The 21,693-nt window shown below is 44.3% G+C and overlaps 1 protein-coding gene across 3 annotated transcripts in view; it reads right to left on the bottom strand.

The window, feature by feature from the left end:
* Positions 1 to 4,286: 4,286 nt before the first annotated feature.
* The window catches only part of FRMD4B (FERM domain containing 4B), a 304,300-nt gene continuing 286,893 nt past the window's right edge, over positions 4,287 to 21,693 (bottom strand). For all 3 annotated transcript variants that reach the window (XM_081160523.1, XM_081160521.1, XM_081160522.1), the window contains 7 exons: positions 21,025 to 21,253; positions 18,418 to 18,474; positions 17,024 to 17,171; positions 14,177 to 14,296; positions 12,595 to 13,403; positions 9,542 to 9,674; positions 4,287 to 5,713 (listed from right to left, as the gene is read on the bottom strand). In XM_081160523.1, the coding sequence (XP_081016649.1) occupies positions 5,593 to 5,713; positions 9,542 to 9,674; positions 12,595 to 13,403; positions 14,177 to 14,296; positions 17,024 to 17,171; positions 18,418 to 18,474; positions 21,025 to 21,253 (1,617 nt within the window). In that variant the 3' untranslated portion in view covers positions 4,287 to 5,592. The remainder of the gene's footprint in view (positions 5,714 to 9,541; positions 9,675 to 12,594; positions 13,404 to 14,176; positions 14,297 to 17,023; positions 17,172 to 18,417; positions 18,475 to 21,024; positions 21,254 to 21,693) is intronic.

Genomic DNA, 21,693 nt, shown 5'->3' with positions numbered 1-21,693 from the left:
GCTGATCGGGCTTCCCCCGCTCTCGGCCCTCCCACCTCCTTCCGCCCCAGGCTGCCCTTTTGTTTGCCCCCCCCCCTTTATTTTACTTGGTTTCCATTTGAGAGGTGCCTGGTGAGTAACTGCTTTCCATAATGTCATGGTTAATAAAAAGCATGAGACTTGGAGTGGGACAGACAGGTTTGAAAATTAGCTTTGCCCCTCACTGCCAGGGCATTAACTGAGCCATGGTAACCTTTGATGCCCTCCTCCTCCCCTTTCCTGGGCGAGGAGCTGGGTGGCTCAGTGGAAGGAAGGACTGAGTGACGGAGGACAGACGGACTCCCAGTCTTGCGGCGACAGTGAGAGCTCGCAAACGCTGCCTGCCTTCCTACCCCCATCTCGTCACCGGCAGTCTGTCCCATTCTTTCAGTTCCTAAACTGGCTGAGCTTCTCCGAGCTTGGGGCACTGGAGGGTGCCCTGAGGCCACTCTCTGAGCCCCGAGAGAGCTTCATTTCCTTTTTGCTTAGCTGGATCTTCTCTTACCAATCCTCAAGTCTGGCTTAAGCATCCCCACCCCAAAGGGCCGCACGTGTCCCCCCAGCCTTAGGCACTGTCCACATCCGTTCCTTCTCTCACCACCCTTGGCTTTCATAGGGCTCATGATCATTTTAAGTTGTGCCAATTGTTTACTTCTGTTCTCCCTCATTGGCTGTCAGGAAGGACACCAAACAACTGACACCGAGTTTGTGTTCAAATATCAGCTGGGTATATGGTTTTTTAAAAAATTACATAAATCTCTCCTCCAGCCTCAGAAAACAACTGTCTCCTTCACTCCACCAGTGCCTCCCTCTGAAACTGGGAAATCTCCGCTTCCAACCCTGGAAGGCAGCACACAGTCTGGCAGGTCTTCTCCTGTGTAAGTCACCCAGGGCTCTCACGGGCTCCCTGCGGGCAGAACCACCGTCTGCTGTGCGGGTCGCCGGGCCTCGCAGTGTGATCAGCGCCCCTGGTTCCTAAACGCAGCAGCACTTCCGAATCCTGGGAGGCTCCAGACACAGCAACACGCTCCCAGATGGCCAGAGGCCTGCAGCCCTGCTGGGAAGCAGGAGCCCCTCCACTCCGTGGCTCCTCTGGACGGGCACTCCGGGAGGGGCGACTGCCCTCAACTCAGAAGCCAGGTCGGCCTTCGCCGGCTTCCAGTCCCAGCACAGTTCTTAGCAAGACTGATATTCAGAAGCAAAAAGAAATGTGGAAAACATGTTTCTGTGTGTGTGCTAATCATGTTAAGAAGCAGGAAAGTACTGCCAGAGTAAGTCTTGGTGGATATTCCCTATTTTCTTTTGCAGGGAAGATAGACTTTCGCTGAATCCCCACAGGCAGAGGAGGTTGAACGTGCTATCAGGACGTCCGGGCAGGGGGCTCAGGTTCTAATGGGAAATAACCTCTGAGTCACTTTTCTGAGGATCAAAGCGTGAAGCCCACAGCACACACGCCCGATAGAGCTGATTCCGAGAGGGCTCCCGGCTCATCGGGAAAAGGGCCCGTGGGCTTCCTGTTGCCACACTGCCCTGAGCAAGCGGAGGGGATGGAGCAACAGATCTGGCCAGTGCTACTGATCAGTACAGTTCACTAGGGCTGTCTGCGATCGTGACAAGCATGCTCACTGGTGTGAGACGTTTCATTGGTGAGAAAACAGCTGAAGACCTGCTCTTGGTCCACTGATGAGCTCACATGGGGCCAAATAATGTGGCCCGGGGGCAGCACCCAGGACTAGGGAGTGTCCTGGGTGAGGGTTATCTGGCCTGGGTTTGGACTGAGGCCTTTCTGCCTCTGGTAAATGGAAGCCAAGTAGGTCCATTATCTTTAGAAAGTAATGAGCAAGGAATGCTGAACTTGGCATGTACTGCTCAAATTTTCATTAATACATTTTAAAAGCACTGTTTGCTACCCTTACTTCAGGAAAATTGTCATGGAGCAAGGTCGTTTAGAATTTGGAGTTTGAAAGTTAGGATCTATTTCCTGTTTTTCTCCTAATAGCTGCATGACTTTTGGCAAATTACTTGCCCTAACTCTCAGATTCTTTATCTGTAAAATGGAGACACTACCACTCTATTCCTCACTGAGCTATTGTGGGGATTAAATGAGCAAATAACATGTCAAGTACTTTAGCAGGGGCCTGGAACACACTGAAAACACATGCTAACCTGCTTCTGCGGGACAGGCAGGGTGGGTAGAGAGGAGGCAGAGTGGGAGGAAAGGCTCACGAGACCTCAGAGGAGGGAAAGGAGTGGAGTGAGGCGCACGAGAGACAAGGGCCTCACAAGCTTTGAGCTGACAGTCTCCTGGACTCCACATGCTAAGATTTTTCTCTCTGGCAATGGCCTGCGTCTCCGTGCCCTGCTAGCTCACACGGACGAGCGACTAACCGTGTTCCAAAGCACGGACCACAGCACCTCCTCTGTCTAAGCCTCGGTCGGTGCCACCAACGGAGCACTGAGCAACTCCATTACTGGAACTGGGGACAAGGCAAGGGGAGAGACTGAGAGTCAGCACTGAGAAACTGACTGAAACCTGGCCAAGCAGTTTTATTTCAAATGAATCTAACGATGAATAGAAATGTGTATTTTTGTATGCTTGTTATTTCCCTATCTAGCAATTCATTTTCAAAAAATTAACCTTTTACCTTAGTGATTCACTTTTATTTTACTTTAAAAAAACTACAGACCCACAGTGGTTAAAAGTTAAAACAATTGGTCGTTCCACCATTGACAGCCGAGAAGCAGCCCTACTCGAGGCAATAATCCAGACTTTCCTCCTGTTCCCAAGTCATCATTCTAATTCTGAAAGTTCCTGAATACTGACATGTGAGGAAATGCTTTAGTTTGAACCTTTGTTCCTAAGAACAGGCCGAACTACTCATCTAAAACAATTCTGGAATTATTATTATGAATAATATTAAGCTTTTATAAACATAAGGAAGAATTTTGAAGAATTTTCTCAAATATACAAAGAAAATTAAACGTCAAGGAAGGTAAGGCAATTTTTAAATCCACCTTGTAAAACACAGCACAAATCTTTATGAGGTAGATTGATAGATATTGATACTGAGTGAGGCCCAAGATGTGTTAGGTGAAAAAAAAGTTGTAAAACTGTACTTGGAATATGATGCTGTATTTTAAACAAAAAGATGATATGCATGAAAAAAATCTGAACTAATATACAATAAATTGTTATATCCAGTAATGTTTGGCTTATAGGGCACGATTACGTTTTTATGTTATGTCTGCTTGGTGTGTGCATTTAAAATTTTTACCAGGAGTATATTTTGTAATAGAAAAAGAAACTTACATGTTGGAAAACTTACGTCTGTCACATTTTCACTCTCTGGGTATTAATAAACATAACAATAAAGTGATTCAGAGATGTTTTTAAAAAAGACCTGGGGTTTGTCACACAGCAGGCCCTCTCTGCTTTCATTTCTACACCATCTTTTCCCATTTGGGAGCCCAGCTCTACTTGTTCTTTCAAGGTTCACTTCCAATTCTGAGTGTACCATGCCTTGCACAGGAAAAGGCCATTTCCATGTACGATACCTGCTCGGAAATATTAAGCTCTCCCTACATTTCATCTCCCACTCCCCTCTCCCCTTTGTGCAGGACAAAAATATGTCAGGTGAAATATTTTCTTGAATTTAAAAGACCTGTTTGCTAGTCGGCAAAACTAGGATGAATTACCTGTTACAAAAACCAATATTCGCAAGACTGGAAAGCCTAAAAATTCCCATCAGCGAGGCAGCGCACTACGGTATTGTATCAACTCTAAGACAACTTATTGTAGACACAGCATTATTTTATGCATCACCAAGAAAGAAAAAACACTGTCAATTCAACTAGAACATGCCATCAATCAAGAGATGCACCTTGATTTCAGAGATGTAAATGTAAAAAACTTGCATCTTGAAGTCAATAAATATGGTAATACTTATATTATGTAACTAAGAATCTGCAATCTTGTCCTACATGGTCACTTGAAGTAGAGCACCTTAACCTGCTTGGTATGAACCACGGACATAAATGGAAGAATGCGTGAACATTTTCAGTAGCACACTCTTAGTTTATTGACCTATGTAAAAAAATAATAGGTCTTAAAAAGTCAGGACAGTAAAAGAATATGCAAAAGGGCATTTCTGTTCCTAGAATGCTATACAAATATGCAAAAGGAATAAGTTATTTTTTTGCATGTCTTTTTTTGTTCCAAATTTACCCCCCAAACTTCATTTTTAATGATACAAATGACGCAGGACCAGTTTGACAAACCCACTTTATGTGAATATCACACGCTTTGGAATAGATAGAAAATGTTCCAAAAAGTTGCTCAGAAACTGCTCTGGTCACAATATAAACAAGAAACCTGTATAAAAGGAGGAGGAGCACCTCTTACGGAATTTTCAAGCAGAGTAAAGAAGACAAAGAAGATCTGGAGTACGGAAATATTTGTTTAAAAAACACTCAGCCATAAACCATAGCTAATTAGTTCTTCCACGGAAAGTATGAGGTAGTTTTAGCCTCATAATGAAATCTACCGCAGCTTAGAGTTTTTGTGTTTGTTCTAATGACTAATCTTGTTTTGTCACTTGGTGACTAGAACTACCTGTGGAATACAGACAATATCTGACTTTTCTAATGGTCACCATTTTAAGGCACACAATTTATCTAAAATGATGTGGGGGGCTTTTCTTTATTTTGTTTTGGGCTCTTTCCATATCACCTCAAAACACTTTTTCCAATTCTTGATCAGAAAACTTTCCATATCAAGTCTGCCATTTCAAATGACAGCCAAGTTGGAGAGTTAACAGCCTGGATAACAGCTCATCGTGCCACTGGGATAGAAAGAGACAAGGAGCTCGGCGATATTGTACCTCAGAGGACTCTCCCTCCAAGCACATTTGTCACACACTCAGTGGCCTGCTTCATTATGCCCAGCCCGCCATGAACTTTTATTACAGGATGCTATGGCTATAAGTCTTTCTGGAACCCATTTTATGGTGCTTATGAAAACCATCACTCTTTATAAAATCCTAAAAACATTTACACTCATTCAGAACTTCATGAAAATCCAGCTTCTCTTCAAGTAATTTTCCAATACTGTCTAGATTGCTCATGTCCATGTAGAAAAAGCGTCGTTTGTCGTCAGCTCACAAATCCAAACCTTCGGATGCTGAGCAATGACTCTGGAGCTCTGGCTGCCCTCCTCTCATCATTCTGAATTGTGCTCTGAAATTTCCCGCCCTTCTCTTCTCTTGGAGATCCTGAAAGCACTTTTCACAGTTTTGGGTTTGCCTTCAACAACTTTTATTCCCTTAAAAAGTGCTTGCTGTTGAGAAAGCTGAGTCCTCCCGGGGCAATGGCTCAACATGTGGTCCGCCCTTTGCCCTGCCAGGTTAGTGCCTGGCCTCTGAGAGGCAGGTTGTCCTGCAGGGGCTCAGTGTGGGGTTCACTTCTGGGGCAATGTAGGTCCTCTTTTCAACCTCTGATGCCTTCTGGGAAGATGAGCACGTTTTGCAAGGCACACTAGTGTGGGAACGCAGTGCTTGGTCAGAGGTGCAGCCCAGCTCAGACTAATGTCCCGGGCTTTGAATCTTCATGCCAAAAGAGCCTCTGCTCACTGCTCTCCAGGCCGTCTTCCAGCCGGCTCCCCTCGGGGCTGTCCAGTTGACTGGTCTCTGTGTACTGTCTATGAAAGGAAACCAGAAAAGTTACTACTTGTGGTCATTTTTGCTCCCAGAGTACAAAAATCACTACATTCAAAGAAGTTAGTAGAAAGCACTGTTAAGAAAATTATTCAAAACTTGGAAACAAGGCAAAATCTGACTGTTGTTCTCGCAATGCCTCGTGGGACCTGTCTTGCAGGCCACGTGGAAGCACCCAGTGCTCTAGACATAGACACGGGTCTGACTTACACTGACCATGGACTAGGACCTAGTGTCCAGTTAGATGTTAACAAATGACTTTTGTCTAGTAAAAGAGATTATGGTTATAGTTGTATTGCCTTGTGGGACACTAGCTGGTTTGTGATCTTACTCCAGCTGTTCTCTTTCAGTGTGTTGAATACAGTCGCTTGAATTCTCTTGGAACAGACTTTACCATTATGTTAGTTCTCTCATTAATGAGTTAAGTAAATCTTTGACACATGCCCATTTTCCATTTATGTGAGAGTCATATTTTTAACTTTTTAAAAGGTATTTTTGACAGCCACACTTTAAGTATTCTTCCAATTAAGGGAATATGTCAGATGCTTTCCTCAGGGATACAGGAATATATTTAGAGGGAGGCAGGGGCACCTTGGGACATACTTTAGATCCCTATGGTATGTGAGTCAAGTGTAAATTGGAAACAACATCATACATAAAAATCATAGGCATCTTTGGGTGCATATCCAGACGCGGGCATCCGATTACACAAACCATTCCAAGAAGCATAACCTCATTCTCGTAGTAGCAGGTCACAATAGGTTAGGTAGTTAGTAGATTTCCTTTTATCTGAAATTTAATGCCTGTTAGCAACGGGAATAAGAAGCCTTTGGAAGAAGAGCTTTGGATAGAAACCCCGCGTGACTCCAGGTGCTGAGCGTCTGGTCTGACAAAGGGCGAGGCCAGGCTCCCTAACTTCACCCGCTGCGAGCGGCACACGGCTACTTACTACGGCCGGCCCCTGGCGACAGGGAGCCCAGAGCCGGTCGCCTCTCTGGGGACACAACCGCTCTCTGGGACAGAAGCCTGTGGCTTTGCCTAGTGACAGGTAGAGCGAGGAGGAAGGGGAATGGGAAACAGGGAGCGAGAGAGAAGTTATTTAAAAACACCATTTGCAAGCAGAGCCAAGACTCTGTTACATACTAGGTGGCACAAGAGACTTCAACGTTTCTAATTTTGGAAAGTTTATGCCGCTGACAATTATACCACATCATACTAAGAAAAAAACGTTTTTGGTAAAATTGTGTAGCTTTCTCTAGTATTAAGACCTGGAGAAGATCTGTAAATAATATGCACTTCATTTATATTGATCTAATCACTGATCTATTGCTAAGCATTGCAAATCTTTAACTTAAGAGGTCTAAAGTTTTTCATCTTTATCTTGAAACCCAATTTCTCTTATTTTAAAATTTATGTTTTCATCAATAACATGCAATTTTAGGGCAAAATTTCTAAAGCTTTATGGATATTGCTGTTATACTCGCCTTGTTAATAGGTCAAGTTAAATTGATCCAACTATGTTTTAAAGTTATAATTTTAAAAAACCATAATTAAAAAAAATCCTAAATAGACACAGCTGAAAATAAGCACTCCCATAGCTCTGTGGCTGGGAGGGTACACTGGCAAATTTTTCTGGAAAGCAAGAGCTTAAAAAATATACTTTTCAATTTAATCCTTTAATTCTACTAATTGGAATATATCCTAGGGAAATAATCTGGAATTCAGACAAACATTTTGTACAAAGATATTAAGGAGCAGCATTACATAAAATAAAAATAGAAAGAAAATCCAAAAACCATTCGTGGGTAATTGTTAAATAAAGCATGATGTATTAATTAGTGGAATATCATACTGGTCCCATAAAATAAGGATTAAAGAGCTTTTAAAAATACGGAAACCTGTCTATGTTATAATATTAAGTGAATAACTGGGATGTAGAATTTCATACATGATGAAGGATGTAAAATTGTATATATGGTATCATTACAACCATGTTAGAAACAGATGCAGAAAAGTGGGAAAATGTGGCAAAACGTTAATAGCTGTTATCTCTAGATGGTGGAATTATGGGTAAATTATTTATTACTTATTTATCCCTTTATTATTTTCTCAATTTTCCACAATGAGCTCATATTAGGAGCATGTGCATGCACACAATAGGGATCTTTAAATAGTTTCAGTTTCCTGCACACTGTGCCCCCTGACATCAGACTCCCCTATCAAGCCGTCTTAGATGGGCTGGGATAGAGGGGCGGGCTCGCTAAGAACAGATGCTCCCTAAAAGTGTTTAGCACTTTGGGTCCATGAGAGTTGTGGTAAGGATACTATTAGAACTGTCTTATACAGTGAATATTTTATATCATTTCTAACCGAGTCAACAAAAGAGGACAGTAAAAGTACATAGCACTGGCCAAGGAGCTCAGTTGGTTACAGCACTGTCCCGATACGGATACACCAACATTATGGGCTCGGTCCCCGGTCAGGGCACATAGAAAAATCGACCAGTGATGTACAAAGAAGTGAACAACAACTGATGCTTTCCTTTCTCTCTGTCTCCCTTCCTCTTGCTCTAAAAATCAATAAATAAAAATTTTAAAATAGTATATAAACATGAAAACTATTTGCACATGTATTGTACAAAATGATTAGAACTGAACTGAAAAAAATCTGGCACAGATTTGGGGCCAAAGTCATTTTAGTTCTTGCTCTTAACTCACCCTCAGCATTATTTACAGAAATCCACGCTATGCCACATACTCTGAAGTATATTTTCATTAAAATTCTATTTTGAGCACACCCTTTGTTGAGTTGAGACAATTGGACTAATATTTCAAGCCAAGAAAAACTCCTGCTGACGATGGAGAAGAAAAAATAAGGCTTTGGGGTGAATGTGTCCAATTTGCTTTAACACTGAGTGCTTCATAGGAAACTGACCTCTGAGGTTCACCAGTATAAAGACCTTCACAACTGTAGTCTGTGTGAGTCTCCTATGCCTGAAGCATCAGATTTAAAGAAAGCAAAATTAAACTTTTCTAGAAATCCCCAGAAAATGGCACCATGGGTGGGGGTGATATTCTGTGAGAAAGTGACAGGGAGAAATGACCTCTGCAAACTCAACTTCTCCCGTGCAACACGAAGGGTTGAAAAATGTGTAACTGGGAATTTGCAATCATTTTGACAATGACATTTTAAAAAACTGTTCTCACATGTTTCCTCTAAGTGTTTACAAAGAATTACTTTATATGAATGGGACAGCTGGCTGTGTCTGCTGCTTCTTAATAAACATAGGGTCAGACACAAAAACGTAGCAAATGTTTGAAATGAAGCCGCCAACTGTTCACGAGGAATCTTGGTATGAACAGTTTTTCTGGAGCAGAGATATTTTTCCTGCAAGGTTCCAGAAGAGTCTAAATAGATAAACCAATTATACAGTTTCAAGTACTGCAATTAAAACAAAACCTTCAGACACAGAGTTTAATGTACAGAACTCTAACAACAGGGTCACATGTGAACGAGCTAGACAGGGGGTCAACAAACTTTTCCTAAAGGGCCAGATATTTTGGTCTCTCTCACAACTACTCTGCACTGCCCTCATAGTGCAAAAACAGCCGTAGATAATACGAAATGAATGAGCATGGCTGTTTTCCAACAATACTTTGTTTACAAAAACAGATGGCAGCTGGTTTTGACCCATAGACTATCGTTTTCCAACTCTTGAGCTAGATTATTTAGCATTCATAAAATAAAACAGGATTCCTGGATTCTTTTGACCAAGCACAGGCTACTAGACTTTCTGAGCATTGCTCCCTCACCTGCCTGGAGAGGGCAAAGGATTATAGATGTTGCCGTAGCAGCTGGTGTAAGAAGGATGTGCTGAGGTCTCGTATTCAGAAAGTCCCACTGTTATCTGGGTCCTCCAGTTCCCAGAAGCATTTGTAGATGACACTAGAAATAAAAATGGAAAAACAGGCAGAATTAGTGGTAATATTTAAAGTGAAAATTGTTTTGGCCATTTACATGTACATTATAATCAGCCGTTTGCAAAATGGAGCTTAAGAACCAATGTTTGGAATCCACAAAGCTCCTATTCCAGAGTGGTCACTTACTGGCCGTGACCTTGGGCCAGTAGCTTACCCTTATTGAGCCTCAGTTCTTCATCTGAAAAGTGGGGTAATAATATAATCTTACACCAGGATTAAACAAGGTAATGCATGGAAATATTTAGCACTGTCCCTGGCACTGAGTAAGTACTCAATAAACGACAGCTATTATTGTTAACGGGGATGAGGTTAATTAAAAGACATTCTATTTTAAAGCACCCCGGGTGTAAGGAGAGAATCTTCCATGGGCTGCGGAGCTGGTACATAGGCTTCAGTTGTGCCAGGGGCTCAGGTGAAGACTGGGTCTCCTGGAGGCTGTTAGGAAGCTTTCCCAAGTCGAGCTGCTGGGACTTGACTGCTCCTTAGCCAAAGGCAACACAGGCCACTAGAGGATCAAGGCATATTTTTTGCCTTTATAAGGAGGTGGACAGGAGGGAGGTAACTAGTACAGAAAGGATTTCAGGAGGAAAAGATTTAGTTCTACTGAGGGGCAGGCCTGGAATGAGGCAAGGGCATAATTTGGGAGCAAAGCCCAGTGAATGCCTCATCACTGGGCGTTTGCTGTCCTCTCTCTAAGACCAGTCTTGCTCCATGCCTCGATGCAGAGGTGACCACAGTGCCACGCTGGTCATCCAAGGCTCAAATAACCAGCACCACTCATGGGTCCTTCCAGCTGTCCTCATTTCTGCTCCGGGCACCAACCTCCTCTTCTCTCTCACCATCCCAGCACGTGTCACCTGTGTGGGACAAACACATTCCAAAACCCTGGATGCCACCAGGTTTTGACCCAAAGCTGTGACACTCTCTCCTTTGGGCTTCAGGACGTTTCGGCAGTCTCGGTCAGGGGCGGGGAGGCTTGCTGGCCGAGATGTCAGGGCTGGGAACGGATTCCCACTCCACGCTCCTGAGCTTTGGGGCGTGGGCAGGGTCATTTACACTCTCTCAGCCAGAAGGGCCTCCGCGGTACAATGCAGTTAACAAACCCAACACTCACCGTGCGGAACGCCGCACGCATATAAAGCGCTGAGCGTGCTGCCCGGCACACGGGAAGGTGCCAATAAACAGAGGCTGTTATTACTACTGAAACCGAGTCAGGAGAGAGCCTTCAGGTGGCTGGAAGGAACCACAAATCCCTGACCATTTGGCAAAAAATTGAGAACTTATCTCTGCATGAGAAGGATGCATGCCTGCTGTAATACATTTCTGTAGCTGTAAAATATAGACAGGAATGAGGGAAATTCCAAAAGGAAATCTGGGAACCCTTATTCCGTATCTCTCATTCCTTAGAAAATGGTACTTTTTGGTCTGTGGGGCCAAATCCAGCCGGTATCCAGCTGGTATCACACCGGGTCCAGATCAGGACGTGCTAGCTCCATTCTCACCTTTGCCCCAAACTGAGCGACCTAGAGTGTTGCTGGTCTGGGTCCCACCCGCTGCCCCCGGCCCGGCTGTTGAGGAGGCACTACCCCCGCCCTGCGCCCTGACGACCGTCCACGTGCATCTAGCCCTAACTGCTTAGATCTCTCTTTGTAGTTCTGCCCAGGTTTGGCTTCTGAGAGTTTCTCATGCAATGCCCTGAACTCCAGGGGAAGACAGGTGCTCTCTCGATCGGAGCCATAAACAACAAGAAATAATTACAGAAGCCTCTTCATGGGCTAGACGTGGTAATAGACGGGAAAGCACTAGCGGAAGTCCAAAGTCCTGCACAAACAGAAGGGAATTCAAACCCAAATAGAAATCTCCATGGCAATGCCTCTTGTCAACAAGCTTATGAGACTTTTAAAGGTACAGTCTTCACAGACTGTTAAGCCGTGACGGGAATCCCTGAGTGTCTCACTGAAGAGTCATGCTTGGGGGAGGGGCAAGACTCACGCCCTCGGGTGCTCATGCTGTTCACAGAATCATCCATTTCTTAGACTTGCTCAATGCTAACACACTCCTCTGGCTGCTACCTGAAGTGAGAGCTCGTCGGGCCAGGCAGTGTTCCAGCAGGCTCCCCAGCACCCGGATGCGCCTGCTTGTTTGCTGAAGAAATTAAACCAGAGACAGACGACAGACACTCCTCTTCTCCACTCACTTCCCTGCTTAAAGTGCTTGGCACAGCTGGGGGGTTGCAGTAAGCCCACCGCAAATGTCAGCAGAGTTAGGAGCCCACGTCAGTGCAGGAAGGAAATACTAATCAAAGCCATCTCTGAAAACCCCAAAATCAACCGTAAACCGGACTAGATATATTCACTGAATTGAGTCAAGACATGCAAAGCTCTAGAAACGGTTCCAGGAACAGTGCTTAATAAATGCCAGCTTCTATCACAGCTATGGTACCGTGAGCAGGCACCAGAGCATTCACGCTGATGGGACTCCTGGTGCTGAACAGCCAAGGAGGTGAACTGTTTTCTTAATACCTGAAGGGTTTAGTCTGCTCTTTTAATATATCAAACCTCAATGACCTGAACACGTTTAAGAGCTGTAACTGTCAACATAAGACCTAGAAAAAATAAAATATGTGAAGCTTCTAACGTAGGGCAGCGATAAATGTTTGTTGGATTTCAATCTACAACTTGCTTCATCAGGCCCGTGTGGACTGCGTTCTTTGGGGAGCTGGAGGGAACCATTTTTAAGCTGGCAATTGTCCCTGTGGGTCCACCCCATGGCTATTCCTCTCCTGACCTTGGGCACTGGCCTCCGGATCCTTGAGGTGCGTGGTTTTGGGTAGGCACAAGGGGTAAGCTAAATCCGGGTAGCAAGCGCCTCCTCTGTGTTCTCACCTGAAGAGTAGGAAGACGCACGACTGCCCGGAGAACAGGGCACGTGCAGCCCGGCCAGGCCCAGGCACCGCTGCGAGCCCCTGTCCGAGTCGAAGCTGGGCTGCGGGCTGTGGCCCTGCTCCTTCTGCCCAGAGGCCCGCTGGTACCAGCCGCGCAGGTGCTCTGCGACTAAGGCCTTGTGGATGCTCTTGGTGATGCGCTCGGGGGCCGCGGCCTTCCTGGGCAGCCGCAGGGTCGCGTACGGGTTGTGGGGCACCCGGTCCACCTCGTCTTCATGGAAGGACCTGCTGTAGTCCCTCTGGCGGTCGTACCCATAGTGGGCCGAGGAGCGGTAGGAAGGGTTGACACTGTACTGTCCCTCAGTGTCGTTCTCGTAGATGTAGCCGCCGCTGTAATAAAGGTCACACTCTGCGTATGGCGGGTACCCGGTGATATAGTAGCTGGAGAGAGGCTGCTCGTGGCTCTTGGCGTAGACACCGTTCCGCAGACTGTCCCTTTGGGCAAGGTTGGGCATGCTTCCCGAGTTCGAGGTGCAAACACTCTGCTTCTTGGCCCTCCTCCGGCCCCTGGCGCGCGTGTCCAGGGTGTGGGCGCCGTGACAGGGGCCGGCGGCGGGCGCCACGCAGTAGTACTCGGCGCTGGACTGGCTGGTGCAGGAGGACCCGTCGTCCAGGACCTCGGTGCTGCTGCTCCTTTGGGATCTGCAGAGGGTGAAGAACGGCCGGTCGGAGTCCGGCTCCGGCAGCAGGTGCGACTGGGACTCCAGGCTGCCACTCCGCTGCCGCCGGTGCTCCGATGAGGAGTCGGGCCTGAAAGACGGGCAGGACAACCTTGTAAGAGAGCAGGGGAGAGGGGACCGCGCGACGGGGAAGGACGGCCGGGCCGCTGGACTGCAGCAGGACTTGCAGTTTCCAAAGCTGACCGCACACCAGAGCCCACTGGTTTATGCACAGGCCACGGCCACGGTCAGACGGGAAAAGAACCAGGTTCCGTCCACCGTGTGACCCACGGCCTTTCTCGAGAATCAGGAAGATAAACTGCTGATGCAAACTTGCATCAAAGCCGGAAAAAACACACCCAGTCCCGCGGGTCCTGTCTCCCAGCAGCAGGGGACACGCGGGCAGAGCGGCTGCACCGCGGCCTCGCTTCCCAGCTGTGTGAGCTCAGCCCAGGTGCTTAACCTCTCTGAACCTCGCTTCCTCCTCTGTGATGTGGACAAAACCAGGTCCTAACATCTACAGTCAGGCTTGCTGCGGGGCCGAATACAGCACCTATAAAACAGCCAGCACAGCCTTCAGGAAACACTTCGAAATGCCTCCAGGTGAGATCTTCAATCTCACTACTGCCTAACAAATGGTGATATCTGGCCGGAAAGATTAAGGTACAAAAAAATACAATATCGATTTAAACATAATACATTTTCTTTGCCGGCATATGTGAAACTGTGGGTAGAAAATGTAGATGCAAAATAGAGGCCTGCTGCTCAAAGTCCCTTAAAATGATTACAAAACACAACAAAGTAAAACAAGACCTTAAAGCAAATGTTAACAGAGCGAGCGGGACGGGAGGGAAGCGCTCTTACTCTAAGTGGCTGCTGCTGTAGGCGTTTCGGGTGAGCACGGGGGTGGTGGGCATGCTTCGTCCGCCCTGCGGCCGCCTCTCCGGGGTTTTGTAAGGGCTGCTGTGTGTCGACAGCATTTCTCTGTGATGGGAGGAAAAATTCAGGAAATGATGAGTCGCCAACATCTCCGGCAAACCTGCCATAAGCTGAAGGAAAGGGCGCATGGGGAGAAACTGGGAAGGCGTCTGGGAGCTGCTGGGTGAGTTTTAGGGAAGTCCATGCGCTCTGACTCTCTGAGTCATAAGTATGAAGAAAACAATAGAAGAGTTTTAAAAAGCGTGTGCTGAATAAAACAGATTGAAAGCAACTAGAGCAGGGGCAGCAAGCCTTTCTCTGTAGAGTCTAACAGCAAGTGTTTTTGGCTTTGTGGGCCAGGGGCTCTGTCTCTACTGCTCGGGTCTGCCCTTGAAGCTTGGAAGTCGAGTCAGACCATGTGCAAGTGAATAAGTTGACTATGAACATTGAAATTCAAAGTTATATAATTTTCACATCACAAAATAGTATTGCTTTTGATTTCCCTTCCAACTATCTAAGAATATAAAACCATTCTTAGCTCATGGGCCATATAAAAACAGGTGTTAGGATCGATCTGGCCAGTGGGCATAGTTTGCCGGCCCCTGGTCTAGAAGGCGGCATCCTTAAGTCCTCTGCCCAATTCCCAGCACAGGGAGAATTTAAGTGAAATGACTCCGATTAACTTTTTACTTATCACAAAAGTATGTCAAGTTCATTGCAAAAAAGTTGAAAGATAGAGATAAAAAAGAAAAATTTAAATGTCCATAACCTGAACCTTAGATACAGCCAGTCAATACTAAATGTTTTCAGATATTTTTCCTAAGCATATATACTTATAAGCACTTATACTTTTTAACAACAAAAAATGAGATCTTACTGTATATTCTCTTTCAAAACCTACTTAAAAATTTAAAAATTATATCTAATGCCCTGCTGGGCATGGCTCAGTGGTTGAGCATCGACCTAGGATCCAGGAGATTGCAGTTCGATTCCTGGTCAGGGCACAGGCCCGGGTTGCAGGCTCGATCCCCAGTTGGGGGTGTGCAGGAGGCAGCTGATCAATGACGACTCACTCATCATTGATGTTTCTCTCTCTCCTTCTCCCTTCCTCTCTCTGAAATCAATAAAGATATATTTAAAAAAATAAAAATAAAATAATAAAATTATATCTAATGTTTCATGTTGCTTAATACTTGCTCACAATATTATTTTAATGACCACGTAGCTGTAAGGATTTACCATAATTTATTTAAACAATACATTTAGGTTGCTTTCAATTTGTCACTAATATAAACAATGCTGTAATGCGCATCCTATATTGACTTAGTTCAACAGGAAAAATTCCTGTAAATGAAATTACTGCGTCAAAGAGCAAGCTCATTTTAAGCTATTGGGGATGTGGGCTTAATAATTTTTAAGGTAATGATTCTTAGTTATAATTCTTCCTTGTGCTGAAATAGCTTTGTTTCCCCCTGTGTAAAAATGCCTATACTTGTGCAGAGCTAATGGGACTTTCTTCAGTGCTAGAAACGTGCTAGATCTGTGCCGCCCTCCCGCACAGACTTAGGCACATGGTACTGTAAGCACTTGAAATGGTTGGTGTAACTGAGGAACTGAAATTTTAATTTTATTTACTTTTAATTATGTTGACCATAGAGCTCTAGACACTTGGATCTCTACTGTTTAAGGCAACAGTTCTTAAATACCAACGCACAAGCTGGGGCTCATATGTGATAAAGGTTTTCTTTGGTCTTCGACAAATCAGAAATATAACCAAGTATTGGTTTTACTTTCATGAGTGAAAAGTTATTTAATCTAACTAATCTTCTTTTATTTTGAGACTCATCCCATTTTCACTGAGATACGGTATAACATATTGACTAAAATCGCATCTCAGGCTTTGGAGTAGGTTACCTAGGTTCAGATCCTAATTCTGACATCTACTAGTGGATGGACCAACAAATTATTTATGCTTTCTGGTCCTCGGTGTGCTCATCTGTACAGGGCAAAGACAGTAGCAGTACTGCGAGAATTGTTGTGAGGATTAAATTCATTAATATACATTAAAGCACTCTGCAGAGTGTCTGAACAGCATACAGTAAGTCCTCAATAAATGTTAACTTCACCTCATATTATAATTGTTATGATGATGATGGCAGATGTGTTTTTTGATATTTATATGTAATTTTTTTCATGAAATGATGGCGCTATTTGAACATTCTGATTAGGCAAAGTAAACAGTTGGCAATCTTATCTTAGGTCCTATTAAAAAAATCAGTATTACTCCATGCAGCCAATTTTTGGAAATAACTGGTCTGTCATCATTTTGAAATCTGGTGTTACTACCCTGGTAACTTTTACTTGAGACACTTGAGAAAAAGTTGTATTATCTATTTTACAGATTACAATGAATTGAAATCCTGTTTTTATTTGAAAGATCAGAAGTCAGCCCCATCACTTGGTTGGGCAAAATGGTATTTAATGACAGTTTCCTGATGCATGGGTTATAAAACTGAACTTTGGACACTATGCCCAAATTCAGATTATAATTAATGCCCTTATAATTTAATGTAAATCTTTAAATGCCAGGAAACAGCCAAACATTTTATTTAAAAGAGCACTTAAAAATACTTCTACTTGTGTCACCACAAATAACTAGATTAGATTCTATGCTTCAGCCTTACAAAATAACCCCTTCTGAAAGGATAAACAGGATGAGACAAAAATGGGTGGACCATTTTGGTGAAAAGACCTGAAGGCTGCCGGCATCACCTTCCTGCCGGCGAGTCTCACCTGGGCGGCCTGGCCTCCACCAGCTGCTCCCCGACGGACGACTTCCTGCAGTGGATCCGCTCGATGCCCAGAGACTTGGGGGGAAGGATCCTTGGAGAATGAGGCACTGAGCTGGACCGCTGCCCAGCCAGAGTGAAGGGGTCGCTGGCTGGAAGAAGCAAGTGGGCGGATGAATGCGTGGGGGGGAAGCGAGGGAGTCGGGAAACACTGTGCCGCACCCCAGGAGAGAAGTGAGAGGAGCTGGCCAACAAGTGTTCTTCCAATAAGGATGTTTTTAGAAGCACATGACTTCCAGGAAATTAATTTTTATATTTTATACACTACAAAAAAGAAATGAATGAACGCTGTTGTGGGGCCTGGTCCAACTTTTGCCAATTCAATGGGTACCACTCTGAGCAAAGAAATTACTCAGTGGAATGGGTGATACTATAGCTTTTTGAAAGTTTTATACAGAAAAACCCCAGTGGGGCCAAGAGGAAGTTGATCAATTTTACTTTTAAAGTTCTTAGGCCTCTTTGGCTGATGGGAGGCTCATCCTGTCATTGGAAGTGGTGCAACTGATTTACGCTGAGAGACTGGAGACTTCTTGTGTCTCCCGCTAATGTCTGTAGTTCCAAAGAGGAACGGCCAGTATGACCCAAGCTCAGCTCAAAGGGACAGGTCTGAAATGGCGCAAGTCACTCACCATAAACCGGTGGAGAGGTAACGCAGTGGGGTCAGGGCTCCCCCAAAGTGCTTAAACCCCGTCAGAGAGAGTCACTCCTCTGCTTAAGCCAAGGGATTACAAGGAAACACTGTGTCTCCTGACCCAAAATACACTCCACCATGGAGCGTGTGGAACAAACTCAGGTGACGCAACACAACCCGCAGACACAACTTTGTGTCTATGAAACTGGACCGACATAGTGACATACAACCCAGTTTCTAAAATGTGTATTTCTTCCTAAGGAAAATAAAACAAGCTCCCAATTATCCAGAATACAGCGACAGCACAGTCTACACTACAATTTCCTGACTCGATATTGGACTCCAAATACATATAATGTCAGCACTGGGAGAATCTGGGTGAAGGACTCTGTGTTATTTATGCAGATATAATTACTTCAATAGAAAGTTAAAAAAATCCTACAGAGCCTTGCAAATCCTTACTGAGAGACTCACTCACTCACGCCATAGTATTCTGATTCCCAAAGTCATGCAATTTATAGGGATTGTATTTGATGCCAACCTGTGCAGAAGTTCACTGTAATCCCCTTTCCCCAACCTTTCTGCCTAAGTGTAAGTGAGCTGAGTCTACTGTTCTCTAAAGAATAAGTAGTCTTCAGTTAACTAAAAAATTATCTTATTATTTCAGAATAGCCAATATTTTAAACCAAAAAAGGTGAGCTACTTACGATCGTCACAGGTGGTAGTGTCGGACAAGGAGCTGCTCTCTGAGGGGATTATGTCTTCTGTGAATAACAATGGCTGCCTTTAGTATAACTCTGCATTTATACACCTAACGCTTAACATTTATACACTTATAACTCTGCATTTATACACTTAACAAAGCAATTCCTAGTACAGTGCATCTTAGTTAGATAAATGCAACTATAGTATGTTAAGATAATTAATTATTATAAGAATGGACCCATTTACTACTGAAGATGTAAACATCTCACATATTGCATAAATATTACATTAGACTCTTTCTTAAAATGAAACAAATTTCAAGGAAATTTTGGTTTTCAACTAGTTTTCAATCTAGCTTCTACACAGGACAAAAACTTTATTTTACACATTGAGTTTACAATCTACAAACTGGAAAGAAAAATCATGCCACTCATGTCATAAATGCTAAATGTTATGTAACATACACTTGAGTGTGAACCTATAGTTAGTGTAACTTATTTTTAGACCCCTCTCCTGAAGAAAGGGCCTTTTCTTAATAGGGTGTGGACTCTTTGAGGTGCATAAGCTTTGCAGTTAGACCAGGATCTCTCAAGTGTGTGAGAGGCTGACATTTTGGACTGCATAATTCTTGTTGGGGGGAGCTGTCTTTTGCTTTGTAGGATCTCCACCCTCCACCCACTGGATGTCCACAGCACCTCCACCCTCAGTTTTGACAATCAAAAATGCTCAGACATCGCCAAATGTTCCCTGGGGGCCAAAATTGCCCTTGGTTGAGAACTACTGAATTAGACAGACCGAGGTTCAAATCTTGGTAAATTACTTAATCTCTCTGAGCATCATCTGGCTCAATTTAAAAATGGGATAAAACAGCACGCAGTGAGTAGTGCCAGGGTGAACATTAAAGGAAACAGCGTGCGTGAAGCCTTTAGCCCAGCTCTTGGCGCGGGACACGTGCTCACCACACATTAGCTATACTTCTCCTTGTGTCACCTGCACACTGTTCTGGTGAAAGGCCTCTGGTGGCTGGAAATGCCCACAGTGCTCTCAATATTAGTGGTGCCCGTCAGTGCTAAAAAACGTACTTAGCAAAAAGAGGCATCTCAGAGGTGCTGGTCTGCTTTGGCAAACCATTCTTACTAGTGTCAAGTATTTGTAAGATTACAGGCAAACGTGACACCTCAGTGCAGGCCCCAAAGCCTTATGAAGGGAACCTCCCCATCCAATCTCAAGGCTAATCTCTATCAGAGCCAGGCGGACTGTCTCTTAATTGGACGCACAGTAGAGCCAGAAGGCAACGTGCCAGTATAGTCAGCTGTCAGACACACTTAAAAAAATCTATTCAGGGTAAATGCTCAACCATTGGCACCAGCTGCTGCCCAAACGTCGGTCACTGTTGAGAACACTTGAATCCTGCACCATCTGGGAGGAATGGGCCTCAACAAATGGCTATGAGAGTTAAGTGCACTGCTAATCGCCCTTCCTGCAAGCACAGAACACAGCCACCGCCAAGGCCAGCTGGAGCCGGCACGCAGAGCTGAAGCCATCCTCAGTGCTCCAGCTGCAGTCGGCTAACACCCGTGTGCGGATGTCTGGGCATTCACTTTCCAAAGCCATCAGCCCCAGACCCGAGGACGCTTCAAATCTAGTTACCACATTTTGTCAAATCTAAGCTGTATAATTATTTTATTTCCCAGTAAAAAAAGAAAAAATTACTGCCAATCATAACTGTGACACCACCTAGTATAAAGATTTATCCCAATTTCACAGATTTTTAAATGTAGAAAAAAGATTTCTTGGAATCAAAGAAATATAATCAGGTTTCAACCAATGATCAAGGCTAAAGACCATGCTGATAAACATGTAAGGCCAACTGGACCTGAAATCTACTTAAATGAGATTTTCAGTTTACTTTTTTTCTGAATATGAAAGTTTTAGATACATAATGTTGAGAATTTTGAAAACACAGAAGACTGTTAAGAAAAAAATTAAGTTACTTGAAATTCCACAGCTATAAGTATTTTAAAATATTTCCCAATAAGTCTTTGTGTGAACAAAATTATATAATGTTGAGATCATGTTGCAGCTACAATTCTGTATCTTGCCTTTCTGCATTTCATGTTATAGTATGAACATTTGCCCACATCTTTAAATAGCCTCCATAAATGACAGTAACTGTAAGAACTCTTTCCTATCCACGCAAGTTGGATAGATCCTTAAACAGCTGTATGGTCTCCTGCACTAAAAACCTCTGGGAAACTACCCGGTAGGACCCAGCTCTCTTAATACTCTGTGTTGTCAAATGTGTTTCTTGCAATGATATCAGGTCAGTTAAAGGTGAACCTGTCTTATCATGAACCAATATTGTTGTGAAAGCTCTTTCATCCCGGAAATTAAAGCAGTGCAGTAGTACAGCATTGTTACGATAGTGAGAATGGTACTGAGAACCCCGTTTACATACTTGTAAGACTGAAATTCCGAACCATTTTTATCCCAAGAAAGTTACTTTCAATCCTGTTCTCTTCTCTCTCACCAAATGAACTGGTTTGGAAACGCTACATACCATCGAGAGTCTTGACTATGCGCCTCAAAAAGCCTGACTTGTTACTAACCTGGTAAAATAACGGTGCCTTTCTGGCTAGGTTTCTTTCCACATCTAATTCGGTATTCATTTATTGCATTTTCGATCTCCTGAAGCTTTTTCACTGCATCCGTGTAATCTTGCTTTCGTTTTTTCTTCACGGTTTTACAAAGGTCTGGCTCATTGGCAAGTTTCTTTGCAGCTTCCACCAGCTTTTGGTGTATTAGGAAATTGCTCTCCAGCTCTTGCAAAGCAGGGTCCTGCATTTACAAAACGATGCTGTTTTATTTCTATGGACACACAGTCACTCTCACGTGTCCTGGGTACTAAGCCAGACTTCTTGTGCGCCCTCAAACCAGATGCTCTTTGGGAATCCAAGCTTCCTGTTTTACTGCCCGAGTACCCTCAGCACCTTCTTAAAAGACAATCCTCCCTCATCCACTTACTTCCCATCCACAGACTTCCCACCCTCTTTCCTTTTCAGAGAAGGGAACGGCCGCTCATTCAGTCAGTTGGCTGGGTAAAGGCCGCATTTTCCAAGAAGGGCCGCTCCACGTGAGCGCAGGTGCAGAGCGCTGACCTCACACGCGCAGCTTTACAGACGTAAATCTGACTTTGATCCCCCGTCCTGGGGGCTCCTGGCTGCACGGCCCAGGACACATTGCTCAAGTTTTTAATGGCTCAGTTTCTTTTCATTTGT

This window comes from Miniopterus schreibersii (assembly GCF_964146895.1).
Source record: "Miniopterus schreibersii genome assembly, chromosome: 15".
Classification (NCBI taxonomy): Eukaryota; Metazoa; Chordata; class Mammalia; order Chiroptera; family Miniopteridae; genus Miniopterus; species Miniopterus schreibersii.
Note: the sequence above shows the minus strand (reverse complement) of the source record. Positions and strands in the feature narration are given on the sequence as shown.